The sequence below is a fragment of the Acomys minous genome (genome assembly GCF_964271855.1).
Source record: "Acomys minous genome assembly, chromosome: 4".
NCBI lineage: Eukaryota > Metazoa > Chordata > Mammalia > Rodentia > Muridae > Acomys > Acomys minous.
In genome coordinates this window covers 70,982,857-71,010,384 of record NC_140486.1, presented here as the reverse complement: position 1 = coordinate 71,010,384, position 27,528 = coordinate 70,982,857, and the positions used below count along the sequence as shown (strand labels likewise).

The following is a 27,528-nucleotide window of genomic DNA, read 5'->3' as shown; positions in this document are numbered from 1 at the left end:
TAATGTTCTTCTTGTAGGTTTCTAGGACCCTTTGGATCCTTCTATTTCCCCATTCTCCCATGCTTCTCTCACCTAGAGTCCAGTAAACTTTAAACCCCTACCCAGATCTAGCCAATGGACAGGACATTCTCCACAGTTGAGTGGAGAGTGGGGACTGACTTTCACACCAACTCTGCTGCCCCATATTTGACCACATCCCCTGGAGGGGGAGACCTGGTGGCACTCAGAAGAAGGACAGCAGGCTACTAAGAAGAGACTTGATACCCTATGAGCATATACAGGGGGAGAAAGTCCCCCTCAGTCACAGTCATAGGGGAGGGGAGTAAGGGGAAAATGGGAGCGAGGGAGGAATGGGAGGATACAAGGGATGGGATAACAATTGAGATGTAATAAATAAATTAATAAAATATATTTAAAAAATAGAATACTTGAGCCTGGAGTTTCTGACGTTGGAATTTAGGTTGAATGTTAGCTGTGGTCAAGGCATAAGCAAGTGCCCGCTTGAAACACTTACATAAAGTTGGTCGTGGATGTTGGCTCCGTGCTTCAGCAAGGTCTCCACCACTGGCATGTGCCCATACTGACTGGCCGCCAACAGGGCAGTGCCACCATCCTATGGCAAGAGAGGACATGCGCATTAGGTCATCATCTACATAGAACTGGCTGAGGCTACCCCCAGAGATAAAAAACTCACTCTCCTTCTGTCATCATTTTTACCTTGTCTTTACTTTTTAAAGACTTGTTTTATCTCTTATTTGTACGTACGTACGTATGTGTTTGTGTGTCTCTGTAAGTGTGTGCCCTGTGTGTGTGAGGGTGCTCACAGAGGCCAGAAGAGAGTGTGGGGTCCCCCAGAACTGGAGTTACAGGAGGCTGTGAGCCACTCAGTGGGGTGCTAGACACTAAACTCTCATCCTCCAGCAGAGCAGCAAGTGCTCTTCACTATGGAGCCATCGCTCTCCACCTTTCCTTCACAGTCGTTAAAGATGTATCTTAAGGACACGAGCGTGCGGTACACCTGGATAACCTGCTGGGGACATAATGCAGTTAGCTCACCAAGTTCCTACAATTACAAACCTCCCTGTACCAAAGGAGGAGTCATCCACTCTCCTCTCAACAGGGGAAGTGCAGGACGCACTTCCAAGTATTGTCAACTCCGTCTTGGAATCACCAGGAAAGCCTTCCATGGCTTCTGACCAGGGGGCCCTTCGGCAAACACCGGCTTCTCTCTGTGGTGCCATCTGGCCGTAAGCCACTGAGGTCACGATGCTTAGCTATCCACAGCCACCGTTTCCATGTGGCGAGATTCGCCTCCATTAAAAGAGCAGATGACAGCACCTCACTGTCTTAATCAGTGCTTTCCTTTGAACACGCGCCAGTGTGTCTGGGTCTCTTTTAAAGCGTGGGCCTGAGACTGAGCAGAGCGCTGGAAAGTAATCGTGCTCTAATGTGGAGTGGGGATCCCTTTGTGGCATCAACCCCACTTTTATCTCTGCAGCTGAAATTAGAACAAGCACTTATGCCAACCACATCATTCCACCGACTTGCTGCGTCTGTGGTCAAAGCACCACTAATGGCTTTCCCCGGGCACTCCTGGTAAGGCTCCTGGTATCTTCCCACCTTGGATTGTTTGGTGCTGTGAACTGTGATGTGGGGATATAAGCTAATTAGGAGTAATTCAACAGCATGTACCTTAACTAAAAAAACACTAACTATAAACTGGGCATAGAATTTTATTTTTATTTTTTATGCAAATCCTATCCTAAGAGGGTTTGATTCAGAATGTATTGGTGAGGCCCAGAAAATAAGCCTTTTAACTAGCTGTGTAAGATGTGGCTGTGATAGGCAGGTGGCAGGTGGCCCCCTGTAAAATATCTGCTATAGAGTTATTGTGGTCATAGTCAAAGCGACATCCTGGACGCATGGCAGTAGCTAGAGAGGGCATCACTGAGGGAGGAACTGCCTGGGAAGGAAAGTGTTGGAGCTGGCAGTAAAGGGTGGGGAACAGAGAGGAGAGGGGCGAAACGCTGAGGCTGTGGCATGACGAGAGACATCGAGACATTGCTTAATAACAGCAATGGCTATGCTCTGTCCTGTCAACTTTGCGCTCTCTCTGCCTGACTAGGTAAGAGAATAGTAAACATGCTGAGTATGGCAGAAGGACTATTCTCTTCTATTAAAAACATTTCCGGGCTACAGATCTCATCTGCTTCATAACAAAGAGGGTGATTATTAGAACCAAGTCAGTTTTGATGACAGGTTCACATTGAAACTCAAAGCTTCCTGACACCCCCTTCTTCCTATGGGAAGCGCTTAAGACACCTGCAGTTGAACTCAAGGAATCATGGGATTGCTCATCATGGGATCTGTGTTCTGTGGATCTGTAGGAGCACAATTTGGTTCCAGCATAAAGGTGTTAATGAGGTAGGAACTTGTTAAGCAGGAAGGTGACTGGAGCAGCCATATGATCATGTCCAATGATTCTGATTTCATTCTAAGGTGTTGAGATTTAGGTTCAGTGAACTTTAGTTATAATGTGTGTGTGTGTGTGTGTGTGTGTGTGTGTGTGTGTGTGTGTAAATGTGCATGTGTGTGTGCCTGTCTGTCTGTGTGTACACACGTGCATATGCTCCAGTGCATGCATGTGCATGCCCCCCCCCCCATGTGGAGGTCGAACGTTGCCATCAGGATGTCTTCCTCAATTGTTTCATCTTATTTTCTGAGGCAGGGCCTATTAGTGAACCTGGAGGCTGCCATTTTGTCTACACTGGCTACCTTCAGGGTCCTCATGTCTCCCCTGCCTCTCCCCCTCAGGGCTGAGGCTATGGATGCGTGCATGCATGAGGTTATGCAGTTAAGCACCTGGCTTCTGCATGGGCCTTGAGGATGTGAACTCAGGTCTTTGTGTTTTTGCAGCAATCATGTACCCGCTGAGCAGCAACTCAGGCCTCTGTTACCTCAGGTTTACAATAAAAAATAGATAATTAGAATAAGTATGTATATATTATATTATATTATATTATATTATATTATATTATATTATCCAGTATGCTTCGAGACATGCATACAACTTACCAATGGGTTTTAGAAAAGACAAAATTCTATATGACATCTAGACCATTCGATAGTATTTCATTAGGGGAAAAAAATCCAGTGGGAACTCCCTTGATTATATACCATTAGTTAAGAAAATCTAAGATTTTTCAACATGGGCTAAAGTTCATGGGATAAAATTCAGGAATAAATACTACAAGTAGACCTAAAACGAAGTGAAAATGACAAGAATATTATATCAGCTCAAAATTCCCTGGTATAAAACATGAAAAACCATGTGAACAAAAACACCTCATCTTTTTTGGCACTGTGCTTTCTTACCTGAATACAAAAAGTGAGACTAGAGACCCCCTGTAAAGGAAGAACGACAATCCCCACTCAACGCTACAACCTGCAGATTGCGGCTGAGTTTGTCTTTCCTAGAGAATAGCCTGGGAGTGCAGGCCACCTGCCAGCCAGCCAGCTCAGAAGCACCCTAGGCTCACTAGGACAAGTTAAGTACTTCAGATAACTTCTATTACTGTCCTGGAACTAACACAGAAAGAAAATAAAACACAGAAATAGGAACTGTTGGAGAGATGCCTGCTTATAAAGTTTAGGGTCCCTGAGCAAAAAACAAATGATGCAAGAAACAATTTAAGTAGTTTCCTATGATATTCTCCAAGTGCAAAACTTAGAAGGAATCCCCCAAACTAATGAATCCAGAACCTTCCACAAGCGTGAGTCTCCCAGCAAGAGACGCACGCATGATGTGCCACAGACGAGGAGAAAAGGAACGGCGTGTCTGCCCAAGCGCTTCCCCAGGGTGTGAAGTCAGGACTTCAGCTCTCTTACTTTGGTCCGGCACTCAGTGGATGCTCCAAATCCGAAGAGGAATCTCACGACATCATTGTGGCCTTGCTGGGCAGCGAAGAACAGGGCAGTTGTACCTGACTGGGAGAGAGGGAATGCCTTTAAAGAGGTGTTTAGTAAAATTAACCTTCACATAAAACACAGCAATCTCTCTGCACAGACACTTCCTAGCTCCAAGAGGGCCACATTTGATGTGTTGCAACTTTCTTTCTTTTTTTAAAAAAGTATTTATTTATTTGTTTATTTATATGACTGCTCTATTTGCATGTATGCTTTTATGACAGAAGAGGACAATAGATCTCATTATAGATGGTTGTGAGCCACCATGTGGTTGCCGGGAATTGAACTCAGGGTCTCTGGAAGAGCAGCCAGTGCTCTTAGCTGATGAACCATCTCTCCAGCCTGTAAAATTTACTTTTTATATGTGTGGTGTTTTGTCTGCATATATGTCAGTGTACCATGTGTGTGCAATGTCCGTGAAAGCCAGAATAGCACATGGGACCCTCTGAAACGAGAGTTACTGAGAGTTGTTGGCTTGCAGGTGGGCGCTAGCATGGAAGAGCAGGCAGCGCTTACCACTGAGCTACACTGCCAGCCGCCACTGCTACTTCTTGATGAAAGAAATAACATGAAAGAAAGACTTGGTTTTTGTTGCACTAGAATAATTGGTCCTCCGAGAAAAGATCAGATGACAGCCTGATTCCAGAACATACTACGTCTTTATGTAGTGAGGGATGAGATTAAGGATCTGGAGAGGAACTCATTGTCTAGTGGGCACGGGCTCTTGGGAAGACTTACAGAGAAAGACGGGAGCAGTGGTTGCACAGCACTGAATGTATTCATGTTATCCTAACTATATATATTTTAAATGGTTAAAATAGTAAAAATTGGTGTAGATTTACCACAGTAAAAAGAATAATTAAAAGAAGATGACTATGGATATTTGATATATTGATGAAGAGGGATATTTGACGGGAAAGGCAGAGACCACAGACACAATGATCGGAGTGCTGTAGTCACAAGCCACAGAATGGATAGCACCAGGTCTTGGAGTGGCAGACAATGGAGGCCACCTGGTGGTCTCTAGCAGGCATGCCCAACCTTGATATTGTAACCCTACACTGTCAGCTACAGAATTCCTGCTTGGGCACTGTGTATATGAGTTACCAAAAGTCTCCTAATGTTTTCAGTAGATTTATGCTTTTGTGTTGGGCCCCACTTATGGTTACCCTGGCTTGCATGTGACCTAGAGGCTGGGGACCGACCAGATAGGCCTGCAGGGAGAATGAGACCCAGACTACACTCTGAATTTAGATCTCTGGCCTCCAGATCTACAAGATAATTACTCCCTCTTGTTTTAAGCTGTCCAGCTCATGGTGCTATGTTGCAATACCATAGGCAACAAACACGCTTGGTACGGAGTTTGAGAAAACTAGAATAAATCAAAACATAGAAGAATTCTGATGGTAGAAGTCTAAATTCACATTTTAAGCCAACCAACACAAAAGAATATTTTCTTCAAAGTCACTTGTATAAGCCTACTCAAAGACCGGAGCCATGATCATAGTATCACATGATCAAAATCATCACAGCTATGTACATCATTCCTGTGAAGATGCTCATTATGGGAAAGCTGGGAAGAGGGCGTCAGCAGCAGGAATGGGAGGGGATGAGAGAGGCCAAGGAGAGTGGATAGCATCATGATACACTGTACAGGGAATTGAAAAGGAGGAGGAGGAAGGGGAAGAGGAGAAGGAGAAGAAGGAGGAGGAGGAAGAGGAGGAGGAGAAGGAAGAGGAGGAGGAAGAGGAAGAGGAGGAGAAGGAGGAGGACGAGGAGGAGGAGGAGAATGAGGAGGAGGAGGAGGAGGAGGAGGAGAAGAAGAAGAAGAAGAAGAAGAAGAAGAAGAAGAAGAAGCTGCCGCTGCCACCCATCATTTTCATGGTCTGAACTTCCGGCGAAACCAGCACCCTTCTTCAGGCACCGTGAGCAACCCCCCTCTCCACAGCTCACCGGGAGCATATGGGTACTAGATTCTGACTCAGGCACGAGGGACTAAGGGAGGACAGCAAGTCCCGTGGACTGTACTGACCACTCTAACACTCATTCTTAAGGGGGCAGAAGCACACGGGATGGGGGAGCAGCGAGGCCCACTATGGAGGCAGAAGATCTAACACCTTTGCAGATTTAACCCTCTCCCTCCAGCTGTGAGACGACCTGACCATTCTGAGAGCCTTTCCGCACACCACATGTGGTTTCCTGTGGTCCTCACAGGTGCCAACCTGCAGTGCCTAGCCACTGCTCTGTGACAGTGAAGGCTGCTAAGTTCTAGAATATCTGTAAAGAGGTTTTGATGAAGAAACTTGGGCAGAATAAAAGGACTTGCTTCTGAAATAAAGTCTAGAGAGTACCCAGAATTCTTTCTGGTGTTTTCTTTATTAACAGAAAATATTTATTTTTCATTAAGTTTTGATACATCAACTACATATGATGATGTGAGTAGTTTGGGCTAATTTTTACATATAAACCAGTCCTGTGTATGGATACAGGAATCTTTAGCTAATAGGATTTAGACTTCAGTCTGAAAGGTGAATAAAGTCTTCAGTGTACATTCTTTCTTCCTAAAGCCCAGGGCTTCAGGCCGGCTTCCTGGTGGTCTCAATCAGCCACCATTGCTGGGTCTCTACAGTGACTGCCCTCTGGCTGGTCACTCTAGCAAGCTCTGCATATCTAGGAAAACAACGTTAGGAAAGTTCTATGGAAACATTCTGATGCTGCGAGTGGATTAGCAGTGGGACATGGTGTAAGTCTGCTGCAAAAATGCATGCCAAAGATTCCTGATGCAGTTGCTGCTTTGCAGCCTTAGGATTTGTATTGCCAGGGCCTGGCATGGGCTCAGGAAACTTGACGGACTACTGGAAACTTACATAGCATCACTACTTGAGACATAGTTTACCTCTGGACTGAGTGTACTTGGCTGAAGTCCTCAAGGGCTATTGTTCTTGGGGTTCAAATGTTTCCATCTGCTGTTTGAGTTGAGCCCCTGGGACCCAGTGTATGAATAAATATAAAACCACAAAGCCACACACTAGCTAGAAACCCACTGTTTCTCTTTCCTCTGTTCTTTGCAGTTGTTTGCCAGAGGTTTTTGTACACAGTGTACCTACCCTTTGGGATCAAATTTTTGAATAAGCAGATCTGGACTACATTGTTTTATTAGAGAAAAATCTGTTTTTTGTTTATAAGTTATAATTAAACAAAGACTATAAAGTGGAGAAAGGAAAAGATGAGGGTAATTTGAAAATATATTTCTAAATGGGCTTAAACATCTTTATCCCAGAGGTAAATTTTACTTGAGCTGCTGATGTGAAAAGTGGTCTGGAGCAATGGCCTGATGTTGTGAAGACCCCCCTACCACCCCCCCCCCCCCCCCCGCAAAGAATCTGTATTTGAGATGGTGGATTGAATTTACGACCTTCTCTACTCTGCTTCTCTCAGTATACCAGCCTCGATCAGGCTGTGGGCCTGTTCTTTCATGGTCTACAGACAAGCTTAGAGGCAGATGGACAATTAGAGGTAAGGCAGGTTGTGGGACCAGGCCAGATGAAGCAAAATCAAGCATCCACTGTGGCTAGGAGCTGTCCTAGGATGCCCGTCTCATTCCTGGGTCTGTGGGAACGGAGAGGCCAGACTTACACTTAGAGTGAGCAGGGCGCACGTCTCCATAAACCTTTGTTTAAATAGATGCTATGTCAGCTTGGGAACCTATGGGGCATCCTCAGACCAGGCTCCCCAGAGTATGTTAAAATGCCCTGGCCGTCTTGCTGCCTACTCTAGACTGGACCAGGATCGGAGCCTCTGCTGAGACCACACCCCTAGGGTTCTACCTGTGATTATATATGCTCATGTTTTCCTTCAATGCTCCCCATGCGACTCTCTTGGAGAACTTACTTAATACATGGCCAGGCAGAAAAGAGCTTTGTAAATGTGGCTTCATGGGGACCAAGCTGCACGATGAATAGGTTGCATACCAAAAACAAACAAACAAACAAAAACAACAACAACAACAAACCAAAAACAATGACCAAAAAAACAAAAACAAAAACAAAAAAGTGACATTTGGGAAATTCCTGTAAATTCCAAGGCATCTTCTTCAAGAGAGGAAGAAGTACTCATTCATGCCTGAGACAAAAATGTCTGCCTGCCTAAGGAATGCTTTAAGGGGTGGTACCTGGGGGCCATATATGGCTTGAATGTGTCTTCCAATGACCCAGTGCTAGCAGCTGAGTGTCCAGTGTGAGGACAGTGGGGTAGACGGTCCTTTAAGATGTAGGTGACAGACTAAGGCTGCTGGTGGGTCCAGATACAGAAAGGACTAATGCTGATCTCTTAGAGTGTGTTAGGGCTCACATGCGCGAGTTGTTAAAAAGTTAAGAGTGCCAAATGGATACAGTTCCCCGATCTTAGAGTTTCAGTCCCTAAAACTGAATTAAACAAAACTCTATTTTTAAATAAAATACCCAGCACCAGTTATTTTGTTATAATAGTACAAACAGATGACCACGGCTGAAGATGCTACATTCCTAGATCTTATTTCAGGCACAAATACACTCTGCAATGAGCTTTGCGAGCAAGGTAGTGACAGCATTTGCCCTCTTAAGCAGTTCATTACCATAGAGACTGCAGATCTCTCAACCCGGTAATTTTTATTCACGTGCACAACCTTCCTTACCTCTCGCTGGAGGTTGATGTCTGCCCCCTGCAGAACCAGCTCCCTCACACAGTCTATATGGCCTGCATAGGAGGCAACCATGAGTAGTGTGGTGCCGTGCTGCATGGAAGAGAAAGAGATGAACAGTTATGCCCTCGGGGGAGAGAGGGAGCCCCGAGGAGCCACAGAGATGTTAGCTTCACCCAGAAGATGCACATGTGACGATTGGTAGTGACTATACTGCGGACTGAGTGGGAACAAGCAAACCGATAACATTGTCGAGGCTGGAATTTGAAGGCTACAAATTCACTTACACCCCTGACCCTCAGAAGCAGCCCAAGCGAAACACTGCTATTGCCTGTTAGCCAGCAACGTACAGTGTTCTCATTTAATGAGTCTCACAAAACGGTCCCTCATCCAAACTGCTGCTACTAATTCAAAAGTGAGTTGAAAGTTACCAGCTGGTCTTCTGGCTTTGGAACAGTCTTGTCGTTGGTTGTTTTGTTTTGTCCTTGTCATATACATTTCCAACGTAAGTTGGTCGTTTTCACTCCCAGACTTTCCCTCCCTCGCTCTCTCTTCAGAACCCTGTGTCCCTTCATCCCTTCACGGCCTCTCCTGTGTCCTCACTGAATCCAGTGACAGCTGCCTGCTGCAGTGTTGACTGGTTCTGTTGATCTTGTGCCGGTCCACGCAGGTGACCACACGTGCAAGGTGTCCCTGAGTGCAGTGACCATGTATTGCCCAGAAGACACCATTTGAATGTAAAAGCTTTTCACATTGTTTTCTTTCCTTTTAAAGCCAGGTAGGGAGGCCCCGGAAAGGGGATCATGAATTCAAAGCCATCATGGGCTACATAATGAGTCTGTGTCTCAAAAACCTTTTATGGCTTTATTTAGCTATCTATTGAGGAAGAGTTGGAGCTTATTTAGGAAAAGTTTTAACTCAGATTTAAGCATGGGTGTTCGGGAAAGAGAGGGAGTCTCCCCAAAAGGACAGATGCCTCTCAACTATGGACATGGACTTCTCAAAAGAATCAAGGTATTTGTAAAAACCTTTCTTGAATCCTTCTTTGACTCTTTCATTGTTCAGTAATGTGTTGTTTGATTTCCATGAGTCCCTGTAGTTGCTAGAGATTCTTCTGCTATTGACCTCAACTTTTATTACACGGTGAGGTCAGATAGTATTATTTCATTTTTTTCTGAATTTGTCTTGTGTCTCCGAATGTGGCTGTTACAGAAAAGCTTTCCTGAGCTGCTGAAGAGAAGGTGTATTCTTGGTGTTTGGGTGGAACGTTCTGTATGTATGTCAGGTCTATTTGATGTGTGGTGTCAGTTAATTCTGGTTTCTCTGTTTATTCGCGCAGTTGAACTGCTTTCCTCTGTAGAGTGGCAATATTACTACCACTTTCTTCCTGGACGTGGACGGCTTTTGCTTAGACAGGAAATGGGAGAATCCTTGGTGCTGTGGTCTGAATGTGCCCCTTCCAAATTCAAGCTGGAATCTGTTTCCCATTGTGGTGGTGCTAAGAGACAGGCCCTTTTAGGAGGTGATTAAGACATGATGACTTGCCTTCCAAGTGGCACCAGTGCTCATACGAAATAAGTTGAGGTGAGTTCTACTCTGTTCTGAGAGGCCTCTTAGCAGACACCAAATCTGCGGGCACCTCGATCTTGATTCCTAGCCTACATGACTGTGAACAATAAATTTCTGTTGTTTATAAACCATCCAATCCAAAGTTTTTTATTATAGCACTGCAAGTGGACTCTTGGCTTAAAGCCAATTTGTTTAAATAAGCTCTAAATACATCCTTTTACTGAGATGTAAGATATATATATATATATATCTCATAGGTCATGCAGCTTCCAAAATAAAAGCCAGCCATGAGCTGAAGAAAGTACGAAGTACTTAATTTGGACATTTAAAAGAGAAAAAGAGGCAGGAGAAATGGCTCAGTGCCTAAGGAAGCAAACTGCTATTGCAGAAGACCCATGTTTCCAGCACTCACGCTGCACAGCTTACAACCACGTGTAATCCCAGCTTCAGGGTTCCTGACCCCACCCCCCACTCTGGCCTCAAAGGGCACTTGCACTCATATAACATAAATGTGCATAGACGTGTGTGTGCACGTGTGTGTGCACGTGTGTGTGCATGTGTGCAATTTTTAAAAAAATAGCCTTAAAAATAAAAATTAATAGTCAGAGATGGTGGTGCACATCTTTAACCCCAGCACTCAGGGAGGCAGAGGCAGGTGGGTTGCTGTGAGTACAAGGCCAGCCTGGTCTATACAGTGAGTCCAGGACAACCAGGGCTACACAGAGAAACCCTGTCTAAAAAAGAAAGAAAGAAAGAAAAAAGAAACAAAAACTTTAAAAGGGGGGGGAACCCTTTAGGCTAATTTTTTAAAAAAGATGAATAAAATAAATACTATAAATACTCTTATGGATAATGTTTTCATTCTATGCTATGATTAAAACAAAGATTGATTCACTAGAGAAAGAGCAGTAAAAGTATCACAGCACAATATACAGCACTTCCCTTATATTTCAAACCCATTACCTTGACTGACTTTTGATTCCTGAAATATTAATAGTATTTCATTTTATTGATGAAAGTATATTTCAAAACAAATTAGTTTTGAACAAAGCATAAATAAACGTATATAAAGGTAGTGAAGTCCAAAAGAAAAGACACTGAAAAGCATACATTCATAAATTACGCAACTTGTGAGTCACAGCAATATGATTAAATAGGTTAGAGAGATAAGCAAAGCCTCTCCCCCCAACCAAAAGCAAAGCATGGCATTAACTTAGGATTCCCCAAGCTCTGAAGTACAAGGCTGTAATTCCAGCAAAGCGAAAGATGGAGGCCAGTCCGTGGATGTAACAGCCTGGGCTATGCACTGAGATTCCACCTCAGAAGGTCTAGGAATTCCAGTCAACAATGTTAGCAAATCAAAGCTTTGAGTATAGAGCGTGTGGTCTACACGTGCAGTATTTGTTCCTTACAATCTGTTGGAAAAGTTTGGAAATGGATTCTTTGGTTGAGAACAATTTCCAGAAAGCCCTCTGGGGCTTTTTTTTTTTTCATGCTAAAGTTCCCTTAGGTTTCCTAGGTGATCCTGTACCTTAGTCCCATAAGCTAGGGTAGTGGCCGCCCACATATCAGTCATCACCATAGGTAACAATCCTAGAACCCAGATTCCATGCCCAGGTGCCACACGGAAGAGGCAGGTGCCCAGCCAGGACATTCCAAGATGAACAAAGGCCTGCATTGTCTCCACATCTCCCTTGTCCTCCTGAACCACTAGCTGCCCTTTCAAAGCAGCAAGATGTCCGAAGCAGCCATCCTTTAGAGATGCCCCTTGTGCTAAGAAATAGTTTCTCCAGGAACTTCCTGATTAAGGAAATACTACATTTATTTTATTCATTTTTACTCTATGTAGATGGTGCTCATGGGTTGCAGGGGGGGGGTGTCTGCATACTACATACTACATACTACATACTACAGCACACCTGCGGAGGTCAGATGACTTATGCAGTCAGTTCTCCCTCTCTCTGCCTTTATATGAGTTCCTGGAATCCCAATCAGTTCATCGGCTTGTGTGGCAAGCATCTTACCTCCTGAGCCATCTCACCAGAGGGGTGATTTATAAACATACCCTTTTATTAGTCAAATATGTATTCATGGGGACAAGAACTTTATCCAAAACATCTGCTGGCCAGATAGAGACACAGTGTAAGCCCTCTAAGAAGGGACGGTAGCTCAGATAACTGAGGGTACCAAAAAGGGCAGGTCCGTGACTTACAACAGGATGACCTTCAAAAGCTAAAACTCAAAGGATGTCACAGGAGTGTCTGAACAGGGATAACTTGGGGGGGGGGAAAGGGGGGAAATCAGTCACTAACATGGTCAGAGACGAAGGTCACAGGTGGCAAATGATCCCTGCCCCATGGTGTTGGTCAGTGTGGGGCACGGACTGGTCCACGGAAACACAAGCAAGACCACGATGGCCGTTCACAGATGCCTGGCATCCCCTGTAAGTCTGGGTTCTGACAAAGAGCAGATGCTGTATTCAAATTGGATAATTGGAGGAGAATTTAATAAAGAGACTATTCATAAAGAAGAGGTCTGCCAGTGTAGTTCTGGGGCTCTGTGGCTGGCCAGGCTTGAAGGTAAACTGATGGCTCCTATGCAAGGCTGAAGGGCAGCATGGGGAGGCTACTGGCCTCTGAGCGCTCCTGCGGCATCTGCTTCTAGCAGATGCTTTATTATCCAAATTAAAATGAAAGTCTGAGGGAGGTAGAATTCTGGGGCATTTCTTAAGGAACGGGATGGATTTGGATGTTCCTGGTGACTCAGTGAGCAAACTAGAGCCAGTCCTGCCATTTCCTCCTTGGGCTGCTAGTGGGTTTTACACACAGATTTGTGTGTCAAAGCTGAAAAATGGCACACCCTGTCTCAAGGAAAACAGTCTTTTCTGAAAACATTTTATTTCAAGCCACAAACCCATCTCCTTATTTGAGGCCCTCCTTGTCCCTAGGGATGTGGAAAAAGTCTTGCTAACCCCAGAGAGTTGATGGCTTCCAGCTGAGGAGAGGATGTGAGCCCCAGGTAGGGTCTGACAGTGGCAGTAGCACCTGCTTTCATTTCACTCTCTAGCTCGCCACTTCCCCTCTTCCAAAAACAAAAGGACAGGAAGCTGACAGAGGTGCTAATTTCTCAGTTTCTGCATTCATGTGTGAAAATCACAACTCCTACAATCATGGCAGCCCGCACGAGCTCTAAGTTATCCCCGCCTTTCTTGTTGACAGTTGTGAACTAAAGAGCCCTTTACTCTTGGAACTTGCCAATCTGCTTCCTAATGGAAGCCTTGCAGTCACCATGCCAGAGGCCTTCTGTTCTTGTGTGCAACCATTTGACTCCTTACTTCCTCAGTATGTCCCTAGGTCTGCCATTCCACTTTAGGATTCTGGGAAAAGGATAAGGCAAGCAGCCATGACAACAGGCACACGTGCGTGTGCAGGAAGGGCACTCCCAGGGAACCCATGCCTGCAGGGTGCAAGGCGTGCTCTGGGCATGCAGATACCACGTCCCTCCGTACACTGTCTCTGCAGTCCACATCCACACGACCGCTGTTTAACAGTAGCTTCAGCAGGGCCAGGTTTCCCCTCCTGGCTGCCCAGAACGCAGCGTTGGCAAGCGGAGTTTCCTTCTGCAAGAGTGGAAACAAACAGGGTCTTAAAGCAGAAGTCAGTGGTCATGGCTGCTTCTGCGCGCACAGATGACCTCTTCCAAAGGATGAATTTCTAGACTAGAGACAGTCATTTGCAAGGTTCTAGAGTTCCAGGCTGTGAGAAGTGTTTGCTTGCTATTAAACCTCTGAGCTCAAGGCTGTCTGCACAGGATCGCTCTGACATGCTGCAGCCAACGCCTCACTTCCCACAAAGCCTTGTCTTCCTGCCTCTGTTGGGTCTTTGTTAACAGTTTCCTTTTCATTTGGAATGGGTTTCCCCATTCTAGAAGGACACGGTTCTGCCCAGATGCCGTTTCCTCTCTGAAACATGCCAAGTAACTCCTTGCTTGTAAGTGGAGCAAAATGTCTTTCTATTCTGACCCCCAAAAGGAGTCTAGTGGTGCCTTTTCTGTGTCCCCAACATTTTCTAGCCAATTCCAGCTATCGGGGTGGCAACTCACTTTTCCCTCCACCTAATACTTTCTTCCTTCATCTGGAACTTTCCAGAAGTTCCAGGAGAGAACTAGGGACTTTGGGCAGGGGACACTATTTTGTGTCTGAGTTTCAGGCTGTCATGCAAAAGTACCTTGGTTCATGGGAGTCAAAATATCTGTCTTGAAGTTTTCAAAAAAGAAAAAGTGAGCTAAAACTGAGGTAAGCAAACTGCATAAAACAAAACAGTAACGACAAAAAACAAAACAGTTACTATTGTTTGTTTTCTGAACTGAAACGCTTCCTCTTGGTAGGAGACTCAGAAGACTCAAGAAGTAAACAAAACTTAAAGGGCCCAGGAAGCTCCTAAAACCTACAAGGTTCACATGGCTCCTCCCACCAGGTTGTAAGCTGTAATAAACGCTGAGGAAAAGAAGCTCTCTTATCAGCCGAGCCTCTGCCAATTGTGCCAGGAGCTCCAGGGAGGCAACTTTCTGGGGTCACCTATGCTAGTGGAGGCTGGTTACTAATGTTCTCATAAGTAACCCCACTATCCACTGGTTCACTAAGCCAGACTTGGATGGAACTGTTTCTTTGGTCTGTCCTCAGTGTCCAGTGTGGGGCAAACATATGCAGCAAAGGCCCGCAACACCAACACATCACGAATGCTAACAGTGCGCATCTCCTTTATGAAGTTAGAGTAAGAGGAAAACGTTAAATTCCAAGTGATAGAACTATTATTACAGAATGTTGCTGCTCTCAGGGCAGTTTATGGTATTCGCACTATTGAATAAAATGATTTGGGGAATGTGTAAAAGCATCTCTTGGTAGAAGCCTATTTTGAAATGCCTTTTAAGTACAGCCACATGCCAAGTGACATTAGGTCAATGACAAGCTGTGTCTGCCTAGCATTATCCTGACCAATGGCACCAGCTAGCTTAGACTGTACGCACACATTCTCTAGTGTTCACCTTTTGGAATCATCTAAGACCATTTCTCAAAACATCTATTGTTAGGTGAAGGGCACCAATCATTTATTAGTATTTCCTAACTATGGCTTGATTTTCTGTGGGTGTAGTTACTTACAGTAAACTTTGGCATGAAAATATTCAGGGAAAAGTTCCAGAAATGAGCAATTCATAAGAGTTCAAGTGAACACTGTTTGGAGTACCGTGACAAAACCCTGCATTCTCTTTCCTGCCCAGGATGCATTCCTTTGTACAGTGGATTCACAGTGTATGCGCCACCCACCCTCTGTTCACTTGGCCACCTCAGTGAGGGTGATTCTGATGGTGCATGTGCCCAGGCAGCTCTACTTTACTTGGTCACAGGCCCCAAAGAGCAATGTAGCAATGTGGGAGTTTTATTATAGTATTTCAATATAATTGCTCTACCTTATTAATTTTCATCATTCATCTTTACTGTGTCTAGTTTAGGTAGTTTAGAAGCTATCATAAATATGTGTGTATAAAAAAACAGAGTATTAAAGGACTGGTAAGTTCCTGTGGTTACTTCTTGGGAGGATGGGTCTTGAGTAAAGGCAGGAACACCAAATTTGATTAAATACAGTGCTTCCCTGAGCTAAAATGATAGTACCATTACCCCCGGCTACTCAAGAAAGCCATGCACAGTGAGTGAGTGTGTGTGTGTGTGTGTGTGTGTGTGTGTGTGTGTGTGTGTGTGTGTGTGCTAGCAGATGATGACAGCATCGGCTGGTACAAGGATTTCAGTTCAGAAGTCTTTCATCATAGAGAAGCTTGTGTTGGCGCGCAAACCTGAACGCGAGAGGCAAGGTGGAGAGTGACAGACACATCACAGACATGCTTTGAATAGTTTCCTGGAGGGTGGGAAACACTTCAAATTCCAGGCTAACCATTTGCCTGCCCGGAAAGCATAGATATGAATTGCCTGAGTTTTCAAGCTAACCTGTGCCAAGATGCTCACACCAGAGCCTCCTACATCTGTCCCAGGCTGCGCCTAACTTGTTACAGTTACTATAACTCCAGTGAAGCCATGAAGGGAGGTTTGGTATGAATAACAGATCATGAGCTGATGCCCTTTTAATACAGATTGCACAAGGCCTGGGTGAAGCCTGGGGGCAAGTGAACTGAATGAATGCTTTAATGTCACCAGGGAATATCTCTACAGGCTTTCCATGTACACACACACACACACACACACACACACACACACACACACACACACACTCACACGTGAGGGGGAAGGGAGGAGGAGGGAAGGAAGGAAGTGAGGGGGAAGGGAGAGGGAGGGAGGGAAGGAAAGAAAGAGAAGGAAAAGGAGAAGAAGAAGAGGAGGAGGAAGAGGAGGAAGAGGAAGAGGGAGATGAAGAAGAGGAAGAGGAAGAAGAAGAAGAAGAAGAAGAAGAAGAAGAAGAAGAAGAAGAAGAAGAAGATTTTACTTAGTGACTCTGTTACTTCAAACACCTGAACCTCGAATACCTAGAAAAACTACCTGCAAACAGCAAATGTCTCCTGTCAGCAGGGCCTTTGGAGCCAGGGCCTTTTCTCACTTTAAGATGGTTTTGGAAGTTCCTCTCTGGTTGGGCTGCACAGACTAATTTCCAAGACACTGGACAGTGAATTTAGTAAAAAAGGTCCCTCCAGGTCTTGGTTTTCTGAGAGTCATAGAAAGGTTGGACAGAACAGTTGACCGGGGATAGGGAAGAGCCGTGTTCTGAAGCCTTTTCCAGCTCTGTATCTGAAGTGAGTTACATTCTCCTGACCCCAGTAAAATGGGGTTGGACATAAAACACAGCACCTCTGTCCTGTGCTGGAGAAGCAAATGAGACAACACACACACACACACACACACATGCTCAAGAAGTCCTCTCGACAAATGCATAGCCAGAGCATGATGTATTTTTCCAACAATATGTTTACGTGGTCACTATCGTGTCGGGCGCCTGGAGAGCAGTTAGGAACAGAGATACAGCGTGACTTTGATCTCTGCTTACAAAGGCTGTATAGCCTCATAGGGAGGTAAACTGTGTGAACAGGCCTGAGTCTTTATAGGTATCAGAGGAGGGGTGTGGCTGCCTATGGTGAGACTAGGGACCAGATAATGATCACTGCTTTCCAATTCCCCGCCCCAGCATCACTCCCCGAAGAGCAGGGTGGAGGCCGTGAGGGAGAAAAAAAGGAGGGAGGTTATGGGGTGAGAGGTAGAGCAGATACATGAGCTTAGACTTTATCCTAAGGGGGGCTGTTTGAAGGTGAGTAGTATCAGTTTTGCATTCAGGGAAAGTTCCAGTGACTACACCACGGAGGAGACTAAGATGAGGCGCCAGAGTGACACTGGTGTGTATGGAAGGCAGGCGATGGGAGGCAGTGCTGGAGCCACAGCCTCTGTGGGAACAGGAGTGGGAGACTGAAGACATCTAAAGAGTGTAGTGGCTGTTATACGCAGGGCAGGAGGGACACGGAGAGGGTACTGACTGCCAGGCTTCTGGTTCAAGCGACTGTGGGACTGTTGCTGCCACCTATGAAACAGAAGTGACGGGTTTTAGGAAGAAGTAATGAGCTCAACTTTGAACATGCCAAGTTCCACTGCCTTTGGGGGCAACCCAATAGAAGTGTCTAGCAAAGAAATGGCTGTGTGCTCCTCCGGCACCGCAGCCGCAGACTGAGTGCGGGCCAGACATTGTGAGCTTATGAAGTACACACTCGGCGTCACATGGTACGCCATCTGCACAGCTCGGTGAGGCGGGGACATGCCATTTCAGACAAGGTAAGAAAGAAATGGCAAGTCGGGGACCAGTGGCAGGCAGGCTGCTGCTTCGGGCTGCCCCTTTTGGGAAGCCCCACACTGTTCTGCTGCCCACAAACTCTTCTTCAGTAGACATCAAGGACTGAGGCTGCAGTGACCTCCAGTGACCTTTCTACCCTCCCTTCATGTCTCTTATGCTGCCAACACAGAAAGTTCCCCCAACTTTCCTTTCGTTGGGGAGTCAACAGACATGACAACCCCTGGATGACTCCCAAATCCTCTCTGTGTTTATTATGCACAGAACCATAAAAGGTGTGGAGAAGGCTGGAAAGTCCTGAGGCCTTTAAAGGAGACAGCACGCCTCTCTGTCTCTCCCCTTCCCTCCTCCCTCCCCCCCTCCTTTCTCCTTTTCCTCCTGGATTTCCCAGTCATACAACCATACATACATCATATATCTTTATAAGAAAATTAAAGAGAACCAAAGAGATGATACTTTAAATGGATAAATTATATGATAGGTTAAAACATTTATTTTTGATTACTTACTTTACTGTGGCTTATCCAAGTACTCTAAGATAAGTGAACTGAGGTTTATTATGAGGTAATTTATGTTTTGGGGACTTGGATGAAGCGTGTGGCTATGTAGCTCGGTCACAGCTGGCTTCAGCTATGATCATAAAACTCAGCACTGAGATACTTCATCTTCCTGGCTAAGATTTGCTCAAGGAGGTTCCAGAAATTTCTGTTTAGCTGGCAGTGGTATTTTCTCTGATCATAAACTTCCCCCATCCCAAAGTGAGTAAGGCTCTTGGCAACCTCAGCTCTGAAGACCAAGACTTGAGTTGTTGGAATAGAAGTTATAAGACCAAAAAGCCAATGTATCAGAATCCACAGACCTTATTATACACACACACACACACACACACACACACACACACACACACACACACACACACACAACCCACCACCACCACCACTACCAACAACAACAACAACAACAACCAAAAAACAACCCCCCCCCCCCAGTCTTCCACTGTGTCTTAGTTATTTTTCTCCTCATGTGGTAAAACATCATGACCAAAAGCAACTTGGGAAGGAAACTTTATTTAACCTTATACTTCCAGTGGACAGCTCCTTGTTGAGAGCAGTCAGGGCAGAAACTGCAGCAGAGGCCATGAAGGGGTGCTGCTTACTGGCTTGCTTTGCCTGCTCTCTTATACCACCCAGGACCACTTGCCTAGGTATGCCACACCCATCATGAACTGGGCGCCCCCCCACCTCAATCATCAATTAAGAAAATGCCCCATAGGCTTGATGATAAGCCAGTCTGGTGGGGTTGTTTTCTCATGTGAGGGTCCCTTATCCCAAATGACTCTAGCCTGTGTTTCCTTGGCCAGGACAAATTAGGAATTGCAATAAGGAAAGATAGATTTCTACACAAATTGGTACCTAAGGGAAGTGAACACTTGTAGGGCTGTGCAAGGCCCTGGATGTGAAAAGAAGTGACTGCTGACCACCTGATGGCACTGTAACAGAGAGCTTGGGGACCGCATGCAACTATTCCAACACAACACAAAGGACACAAACTATGGTATATGGTGCCTTGCCCTCCCCCAGGGTGCATCCCACACTACACAGGGCTTGAAGGCCCAGAGACTTGGGCCGAAAATAAAAAAGTTACTCTTGGCTCCTAAGTTAAAGTTAACAAATGTTCAATCATTAAAGAACACAGCATGTTGTCAGGTTTATTATGTGCTGAATTTGGTAAAATAATAATACCGATTCCATATGAAAGCAGTGTGTGGGCCTGGCCGCTTTTGCCACAGTTACTGTGTACAGAGGCCAGCTGTAAAAAAGGCAGAGTTTGAAGGTCAATTACTAAAATAGCTTAGAGCCCGAATGTCAGAAAAATCCCCTAAAATTTTACAATAAATTGTCTACAGTTGTGGGCCACTGAGCATGTTTTACTACATTTGCTCTGATGGGAGGCAGGTGAGGAGCATAGCTGAAGTTAGCCTTGGCTGGCCTGAAACCCTGGGCCGCTCCTGCAAAGTTCTCCACATTGCTCCTCGGGGAATGAGTTTCTTCTTCGCCCAGCACAGGGTTCTCCCCTCTCCGTCTGTTCTTCTCCCACTCCAACACAAAATGTACCCGTCTGGCTTCTAGACCAGACGCACGTTCTTTGTTCCTTCAAGGCTCAAGCTCTCCTTTTTTTATTTTTTATTTTTTTATTTTTTGGTTTTTCGAGACAGAGTCTCTCTGTGTATCTTTGGCTGTCCTAGACTCACTCTGTAGACCAGGCTGGCCTGGAACTCACAGACATGTGCCTGCCTCTGCCTCCCGTGTGCTCCGGTTAAAGGCGTGCACCCCCATTCCCAGCTTACCTTTTTTTTAAAAAAATAATGATATTAAAATGGAATTCTTGGGCCTCACGTGGGTAGCTCATGCCGTTAGTTCCTACAGGACGCAGAGGCAGGCAGATCTCTGTGAATTCCAGGACAGCCAGGGCCACACAGGGAAACCCTGTCTTGAAAAACCAACAAAAAATTTTTTTGAGATTATAATTACATAATTTACCCCTTCTCCTTCCTTCCTCCAAACCCTCCCACACACCCCTCCTCGTTTTGCTCTTTTTTCATTAATTATAAACTATATAATACATAGATACAACATGGTTTTCTGTAATGGTCTCACTCAGCATGGAGAAGAATGCAAAGTACCTCCATCTCAATTCATAACCCTCTACCCGACGTCACCTAGGAGCCGCCACCTAACCTACCAGACAGCTTCTGTGTGGATGTGGTGTGGATGTGTTTGTGGTGTGGTGTGTATCTGTGTACATGTGGTGTGTGTGTAGTATGTGTGTGTGGTGTGTGTGTAGTATGTGTGTGTTTGTGTGTGTGGTGTGGTATGTGTGTGTGTGCATGTGTGGTGTGTGTGTGGTGTATGTGTTTGTGGTGTGGTGTGATTTGTGTGTGTGCGCATGTGTGGTGTGTGTTTCTGTGGTGTGTATGTGTTTGTAGTGTGCTGTGGTATGTGTGTATGCATGTGTGGTGTGTGTGGTGGGTATGTGTTTGTGGTGTTGTGTGTGTGTCTGTAGTGTGTTTATGTGTGTGGTGTGTGTGTGTGTGTGGTGTGTCTGTGTGGTATGTTGGTGTAGTGTGTATGTGTTTGTGGTGTGGTGTGGTGTGTGTATGTATGTGTGGTGTGTATCTGTGTACATGTGGTATGTGTGGGGTATGTGTGTGGGGTGTGTGTAGTATGTGTGTGTGGTATGTGTGTGTGTGGTGTGTGTGTATGGTGTGTGTTTGTGTGTGTGGTGTGTGTATGTGTGTGTGTGGTATGTTGGTGTGGTGTGTATGTGTATGTGTTTGTGGTGTGGTGTGTGTCTGTGTACATGTGGTGTGTGTGGAGTGTGTATGTGTGGTGTGTGTGTAATATGTGTGTGGTGTGTGTGTGTGTGTGGTATGTTTGTGTGTGGTGTGTATGTGGCATGTCTGTGTGTGTGGTGTGTGTATGTGTGTGTGGTGTGTGTGTGTGTGGTATGTTGGTGTGGTGTGTGTATGTATGTGTGGTGTGTGTCTGTGTATATGTGGTGTGTGTGGGGTGTATGTGTGGTGTGTGTGTGTAGTATGTGTGTGTGGTGTGTGTATGTGTGTATGTGTGTGTGGTGTGCGTGTGTGGTGTGTATGTGGTGTGTGTGTGTGTGTGTGTGTGTGTGTGTGTGTGTGTGTGTCTGTGCAAATGCATGTGGAGGTCAGAGGACAGTCCTGGCTGTCATTTCTTGTGTGCTGTCCATCCTTTTTTTGAGACAGAGCCTTTCATTGGCCTGGAACTCTCCAAGTACAGGGATCTGCCTGTCTCACCTCCTCAGTGCTAGGATGGCAGGCATGTGTCACATGCCTGGCTGGAATAGCACTCAGATCCTCATGTCTGTAGGACAAGCACTTTACCAACTGGGCCCAGGAGCTTCCTTTTCACTTACCCTAACTCTGGAACTTATTCTAGGAAACAGCAAGTAGCGTTCAGCTTCTTTTCAGCTGAGGTTCACGTTCTCTCTCTTCCCTTTAATCCTCATGGAAAAGGTTGCGGCCACTTTTCCAGGTCATTCCTCTGCCTTCCTAATGCCGGGATCCTTTCATCCAGTCCCTCATGCTGTGGTGACCCCCAACCTCAAAGCCCTTTCATTGCCACTTCATAACTTTGCTACTGGTATAAATCATAATGTAAATATTTTTGGAGACAGGACCTTGTGAAAGGGGTCATGACACACACGCTGAGAACTGCTGCTAGGAGCCCCTGCTCAGGCTGTGTCACCTCTGTCTCCTGTGAAGGGGCCTGGGCTGCAATTGTCCCTTCTACGTCCAAGCACTCAAGACACTCCCCATTGTCACTTCAAAACACATTCTGATTGAAACACAACTCACATACTATATAATCCTCTCAAAAATGCAACCATCACCACTATTCATTCTGGAACATTTCATCGCTCTCCACAAGAAACTTGATACCCATTTCCATGTTAATATCCCCCCTTACAACCATTAACTACTTTCTGTCTCTATGCATTCACCTACTCTTGACATTTCATTTAAGTGGAAGCATACGTTATATCTGGCTCCTCCCACTTACTCTGTGTCCAAGTTTCCTACATTGTACCATGTTCATTTCTTTTGATTAAACAACTGTATTACATACTTATATTTGGTGTCAGTGTAACAAAATAAGTGACAGAAACAACTTAAGGGAGGATTTATTTTGACCCTTTAAGAAAAGGAAGAAGGCAGGCTAGCTGGCTCAGCAGGTGCCTGCTAAGTCTGTTGATCTGAACTTGATCCCTAGGACCCACAAGGTGGAAGGAGAGAGAGCCAACTGCAAGGTGTCCTCTGACCTCTACAAGAACACCATGGGCACGCATGTGCCCTGCCCCTACACAACACACACACACACACACACACACACACACACACACACACACACACACAAATCAATAAAATTTAAAAAATAAAAAGAGACACCAGAATTGCATCTTCCATCCTGCAAATCAGATAGCGAGTAACAAGCTGCAAGCTAGGAAGAGAACCTCACTAAACAGCTCAGCCAGTACCCAGATCACAGACTTCCTAGTTTCTGGAACTTAAGAAAATTAATCTGCTGTTTAAGCCTCCCAGTCTGCTATTTACACTACAGACTGTATTGCCTGCTGATGGACATCTGCAGTGCTTTTACTTTTTGGCTATTCTAAACATCATTGCTGTGAATGGCTACACCTATTTTTATGTGTACATGTCTCCATTTCCAACAGGTACATATCTAGGAGTGCAATCACTGGGTCTCGTGGTAATTCTATGCTTTAAAGGGCTTTGAAGGCAGACTAGACTTTTTAGAAACTGCCCCTGTGCTGGGGAATGGCTCAGAGGTTAAAGTGCTTGCCTTGCATATGTCAGGAATGACTGCCCACTCACATTACAGCCTCAGAGAGGGGAGGGAGCTCCAGAGCAAGCTGGGTAGCAAGACTAGCTGTATTGGAGGCCTCTGCATTTGCCTGCGGGACTCTGCCTCATTGAATATGGTGGAAACACAATCATGTATGATTTTTTTAAAAACCCAATTTATTTAATTTTATTTTATGTGCACTGATGTGAAGATGTCAGATCCTTTGGAACTGGTATTACAGACAGTTGTGAGCTGCCATGTGGGTGCTGAGAATAGAACCCAGGTCCTTTTGAAGAGCAGGCAGTGCTCTTAAGCAGTGGGCCATCTCTCCAGCCCTCAAGTATGAATTTTGACACTGAACTCAGGTTTCCATGCATACCAGCACATATGTGTACTCACACCCATTCACGTGCCCCCTCCCCACTCTACAATGAACAAACATACAGGTATATGCACACACATACAAAAAAATGGAGAAATAAAATAAAAAGGGCCACACCAAAGGCTCCAATTTTTGCACATCTTCACCAAACAGTTTTGCCGTTGTCTTGCTGATTAGCCATCCTAGTTGGGGGTGTGGTGGGGAAGTAGTAGTGCCATGTGGTTTTAGTTAGCATGTCCCCAGTGGCAACTGATGCTGGACATCTCCTTAAGCACTAATGACCATCTCTGTATCTCACCTATTTGCCGGTTATCATTTAAGGATGCTCAAGTTCGTATCATCATAAAGCAAATAAACCTTTGTCAACTCTGGCTCCCAGATACAGCCATGGCTGAAAGAGTTGCCTATACCTGTGGGTTCCACCTAGTCTCTTTGCATGCTATTGCAACCTGGCTCCTGAATTAGTCCTTTGCAAAGAGCCCAGTGGCTTCTTTGTTATGAAATCCAGTGGTCCTTTTCATTCTTAGCTCAATTTCCCTATGGTATTTAACACTAAGGTCCTCTCATTTTTTTACTGAAAGGCTAGAGATCCTTGGCTTGAGTGATGGCATATGCTTCTGGAATTTTTTCCCATCCATCTCTGGTTATTCTTTCTCAGCCTTCTCATTGGGATTCTCTTATTCTGTCCATTCTAAATTAATAATAATAATAATAATAATAATAATAATAATAATAATAATAATAAATATTATATATAATATATATGTATATTATTATTATTACTTGTGTGTATGTGTGGTACATATCTGCTCACAAGTCAGATGACCTGAGTTTGATCCCCAGGAAACACAAGATGTGTGTTCACACAGGTGTGCCTGGTGTGTGCGTCCTTCAGAGGTCAAAGGTCAATTTCAATGTCTTTGTCTATTGCTCGCCCACTTTATTATTTGAGACAGGGTCTCTCAGTGAGACTCTACCTGCCTTTGCCCTCCTACCCTGAGCACTGAAGTTATAGCCTGAACAAGCCCTTGCTCCAGTGCTTACCCATGGAGCTGCATCCTGGTCCCTAATTTAAACGTTGATCTTCTTCACAGAGCAACACCCTTGAGTTCAGCTAGCACAGAATTCTGCCCACTGCAGAAGTTCATCTCCATTGGCTAAATTCCCACTCTGGGTATCTGTCTCATCAGTACCTTTGGTATTCCAAACCAAACATGTCACCTACATTTCTCTTGCCTTCCCTACTCATGATTAGTATTAGTTACTAAATTCTGCCTCTTGAAACAAATCTTAAGTCATTTTGTCTAATTCCTTCCATTCTCCATGCCTACACTCTGGACCAAATCCATTTCTTTTCACTTAAAAAAATTTTAAACTATATTTTCATTAACTCTTCAAGAACTTCATACAGTGTATTTTGATCCTATAGCACACACACCCCAACCCCTCCCAGCTACATCTGCATCTCCAAACCCACTAAGTAACCATAAGGTCCTGCTGATGTTATGGTTCCCCTACCCTGCTTCTTCCAGCAGTACCCAATATCTTTCTAACATGCACATCTCATCCTGCTATTCCTCTGCTCTGGAGTTGGATGCTCTCAGATTTCAAGCTCAACATCATTAACTTTAGAGCTGCAAGTGGTAGGGGTATTATTTAACTTCTCTATGTCTTTATTGACAGAGAAGAAGAAGAAGAAGAAGAAGAAGAAGAAGAAGAAGAAGAAGAAGAAGAAGGGAGGAGGAGGAGGGAGGAAGAGGGAGGAGGAGGAGGAGGGAGGAGGGGGGTATTAGAACATCATCCCAAAGGCCTCCCTGAAGACTGGTTCACCAAGGAACCTTTAAAATATTCAATCCATTTGACTATCGTTTTTATTAAAACCTTCCAACTGGGGCAAATCAATGAATCCCACTTTCATCCTCAAGAGTGGGGATTAGCTAGAAGGACTTTAATGAATGAACTCTGTTTTAAAAGACAAGAGTCCTTAGGACGCAGAAGGCGGCTTATCAAAAGCACTTCCGCCTTGCAGATAGAGTGCCCTGAGGTGGAGGCGGGTGACGGAGGACCCGGAGGGCCTGGCTGGGGATGCTGCGGGGAGGAGGCCCTGACCTCCACTTGCTTCCTCCTAGCCCCGTCCTGTTACCATGGCTACAGTCCCCGCCGCCCCGCGGTGCTCCTCGGATCCCGGCTGAAAGTACGGAAGCTGAAGGGAAGCGGATAACTCACGTCCCCACTGGGGAACCGCCCAAGTCCTCCCGTCCCCCGCTGCACTGCTCACCTTGAAGGACATCCTGCACATGTCCGCACCCTCCGCGCCACAGCCCGTGTCTCCCGCTCCCGGTGCTGGGCACCCGCCGCCGCCGCCTGCCGCAGAGGGGCGGCCCCGCGCGCGCTCCCGAGGCCGCTGACTGACAGGGCGGCGCCCCACGCGCGCGCACAGGGGCGGCCCGGGCCAGGCTGGTGCGCGCACTGCGCCACCCACCCCCACGCCGCCCCACCCCTGTCCTGCGCTGACACGCCACACCGAACTCCTGAGCTCTCCACGCTCAGCTCCCACATAGAGTTCTCTACACTCCACACATCCACACACACAGTTCTTCACACTGCACCCAGAATGCGCTCCGCACTGACATCCTACACCACACACACACACACACACACACACACACACACACACACACACACACACACACACACACAAAATGTTCGTAAAACACCCAGACACCTTCCACACTGTATCCTACACCACACATAGAGCTTCCATGCCCAGTGTCCACACTCACACACAGGATGCCCTTCACGCGATCGTCACACTTCACATAAGTTCCAGAGAGTTCTTCACAGTCACATCATACTTCACACAAAGTGCTTCCATACGCAAAGTTCTCCACATTTCACCAGTGGCATCCTCCACACTCATTCTCTGTTCTCACGGTGTCTCCACGCAGATGCCCTCCACACAGATGCCCCACGTGCACCACACACATAACTTTCACACACACACAAAGTTGGTTGAAAAGTTCTTGAAAAAAAAAGCTTTGATTGCATGAGTAGTGACATTCTTTTCTGGAGTAGATGAGTCATTTTTATTTTATTTTATTTTATTTTAATAACATCCTTTTCCTGTACCTGTGCTGCACACTTGTCTACTCGTCATATAGAGTATTTCCTATTGGGGTAGGCTTGGGGTAATTAGTATTGAAATGTCAATTTTTAAAATTAAAATATATTCTTTTTAATGTATAAAAGTAAAAAAAAAATTCTAATGTAAAGGTAAAAGGCAGATGTTTTATCTGGAGGATAACTGGAGGACTGGAGAAACCCATTTAATTAATTAATTAGTTAATTAATTAATTCTCATTGACCTGTTTGTATCTCCCTCCCTCTTCTCAACTGCACATTTTATTTTAAAGTTGTTAAAAATACAAGGACAGCTGGGCACCTGTCATCTGGGGTCACTGACTAAGCCTTTCTGCCACCTTGCTTTAGGAACGCTGCCTAAACAATCTTTGTGTCACACAGACACAGGAAGAGCAGCCTCGCAGGAGGACTGAGCTCTCTCTCCACGGCTCCTCCTGGCAGCCAATGCTGGATAACTGGTCTGTACATAACCCTCTGCGCTGCACAGCAGCAGCCTGTCCCATCTACTCAGGGGACAGATACAGTGGTGGGGCATGGCCCAGTGCTATATGATGCACA

The 27,528-nt window shown here is 45.5% G+C and overlaps 1 protein-coding gene across 2 annotated transcripts in view; it reads right to left on the bottom strand.

Annotated features, from left to right (window-relative positions):
* ANKRD29 (ankyrin repeat domain 29) overlaps positions 1-26,279 on the bottom strand; it is a 49,518-nt gene extending 23,239 nt beyond the window's left edge. For both annotated transcript variants that reach the window (XM_084780739.1, XM_084780738.1), the window contains exons 1-5: positions 26,108-26,279; positions 13,722-13,832; positions 8,639-8,737; positions 3,889-3,987; positions 515-613 (exon numbers count right to left, since the gene is read on the bottom strand). In XM_084780739.1, coding sequence (XP_084636865.1) covers positions 515-613; positions 3,889-3,987; positions 8,639-8,737; positions 13,722-13,832; positions 26,108-26,128 — 429 coding nt within the window. In that variant the 5' untranslated portion in view covers positions 26,129-26,279. The remainder of the gene's footprint in view (positions 1-514; positions 614-3,888; positions 3,988-8,638; positions 8,738-13,721; positions 13,833-26,107) is intronic.
* Between the last annotated feature and the right edge of the window lie 1,249 nt (positions 26,280-27,528).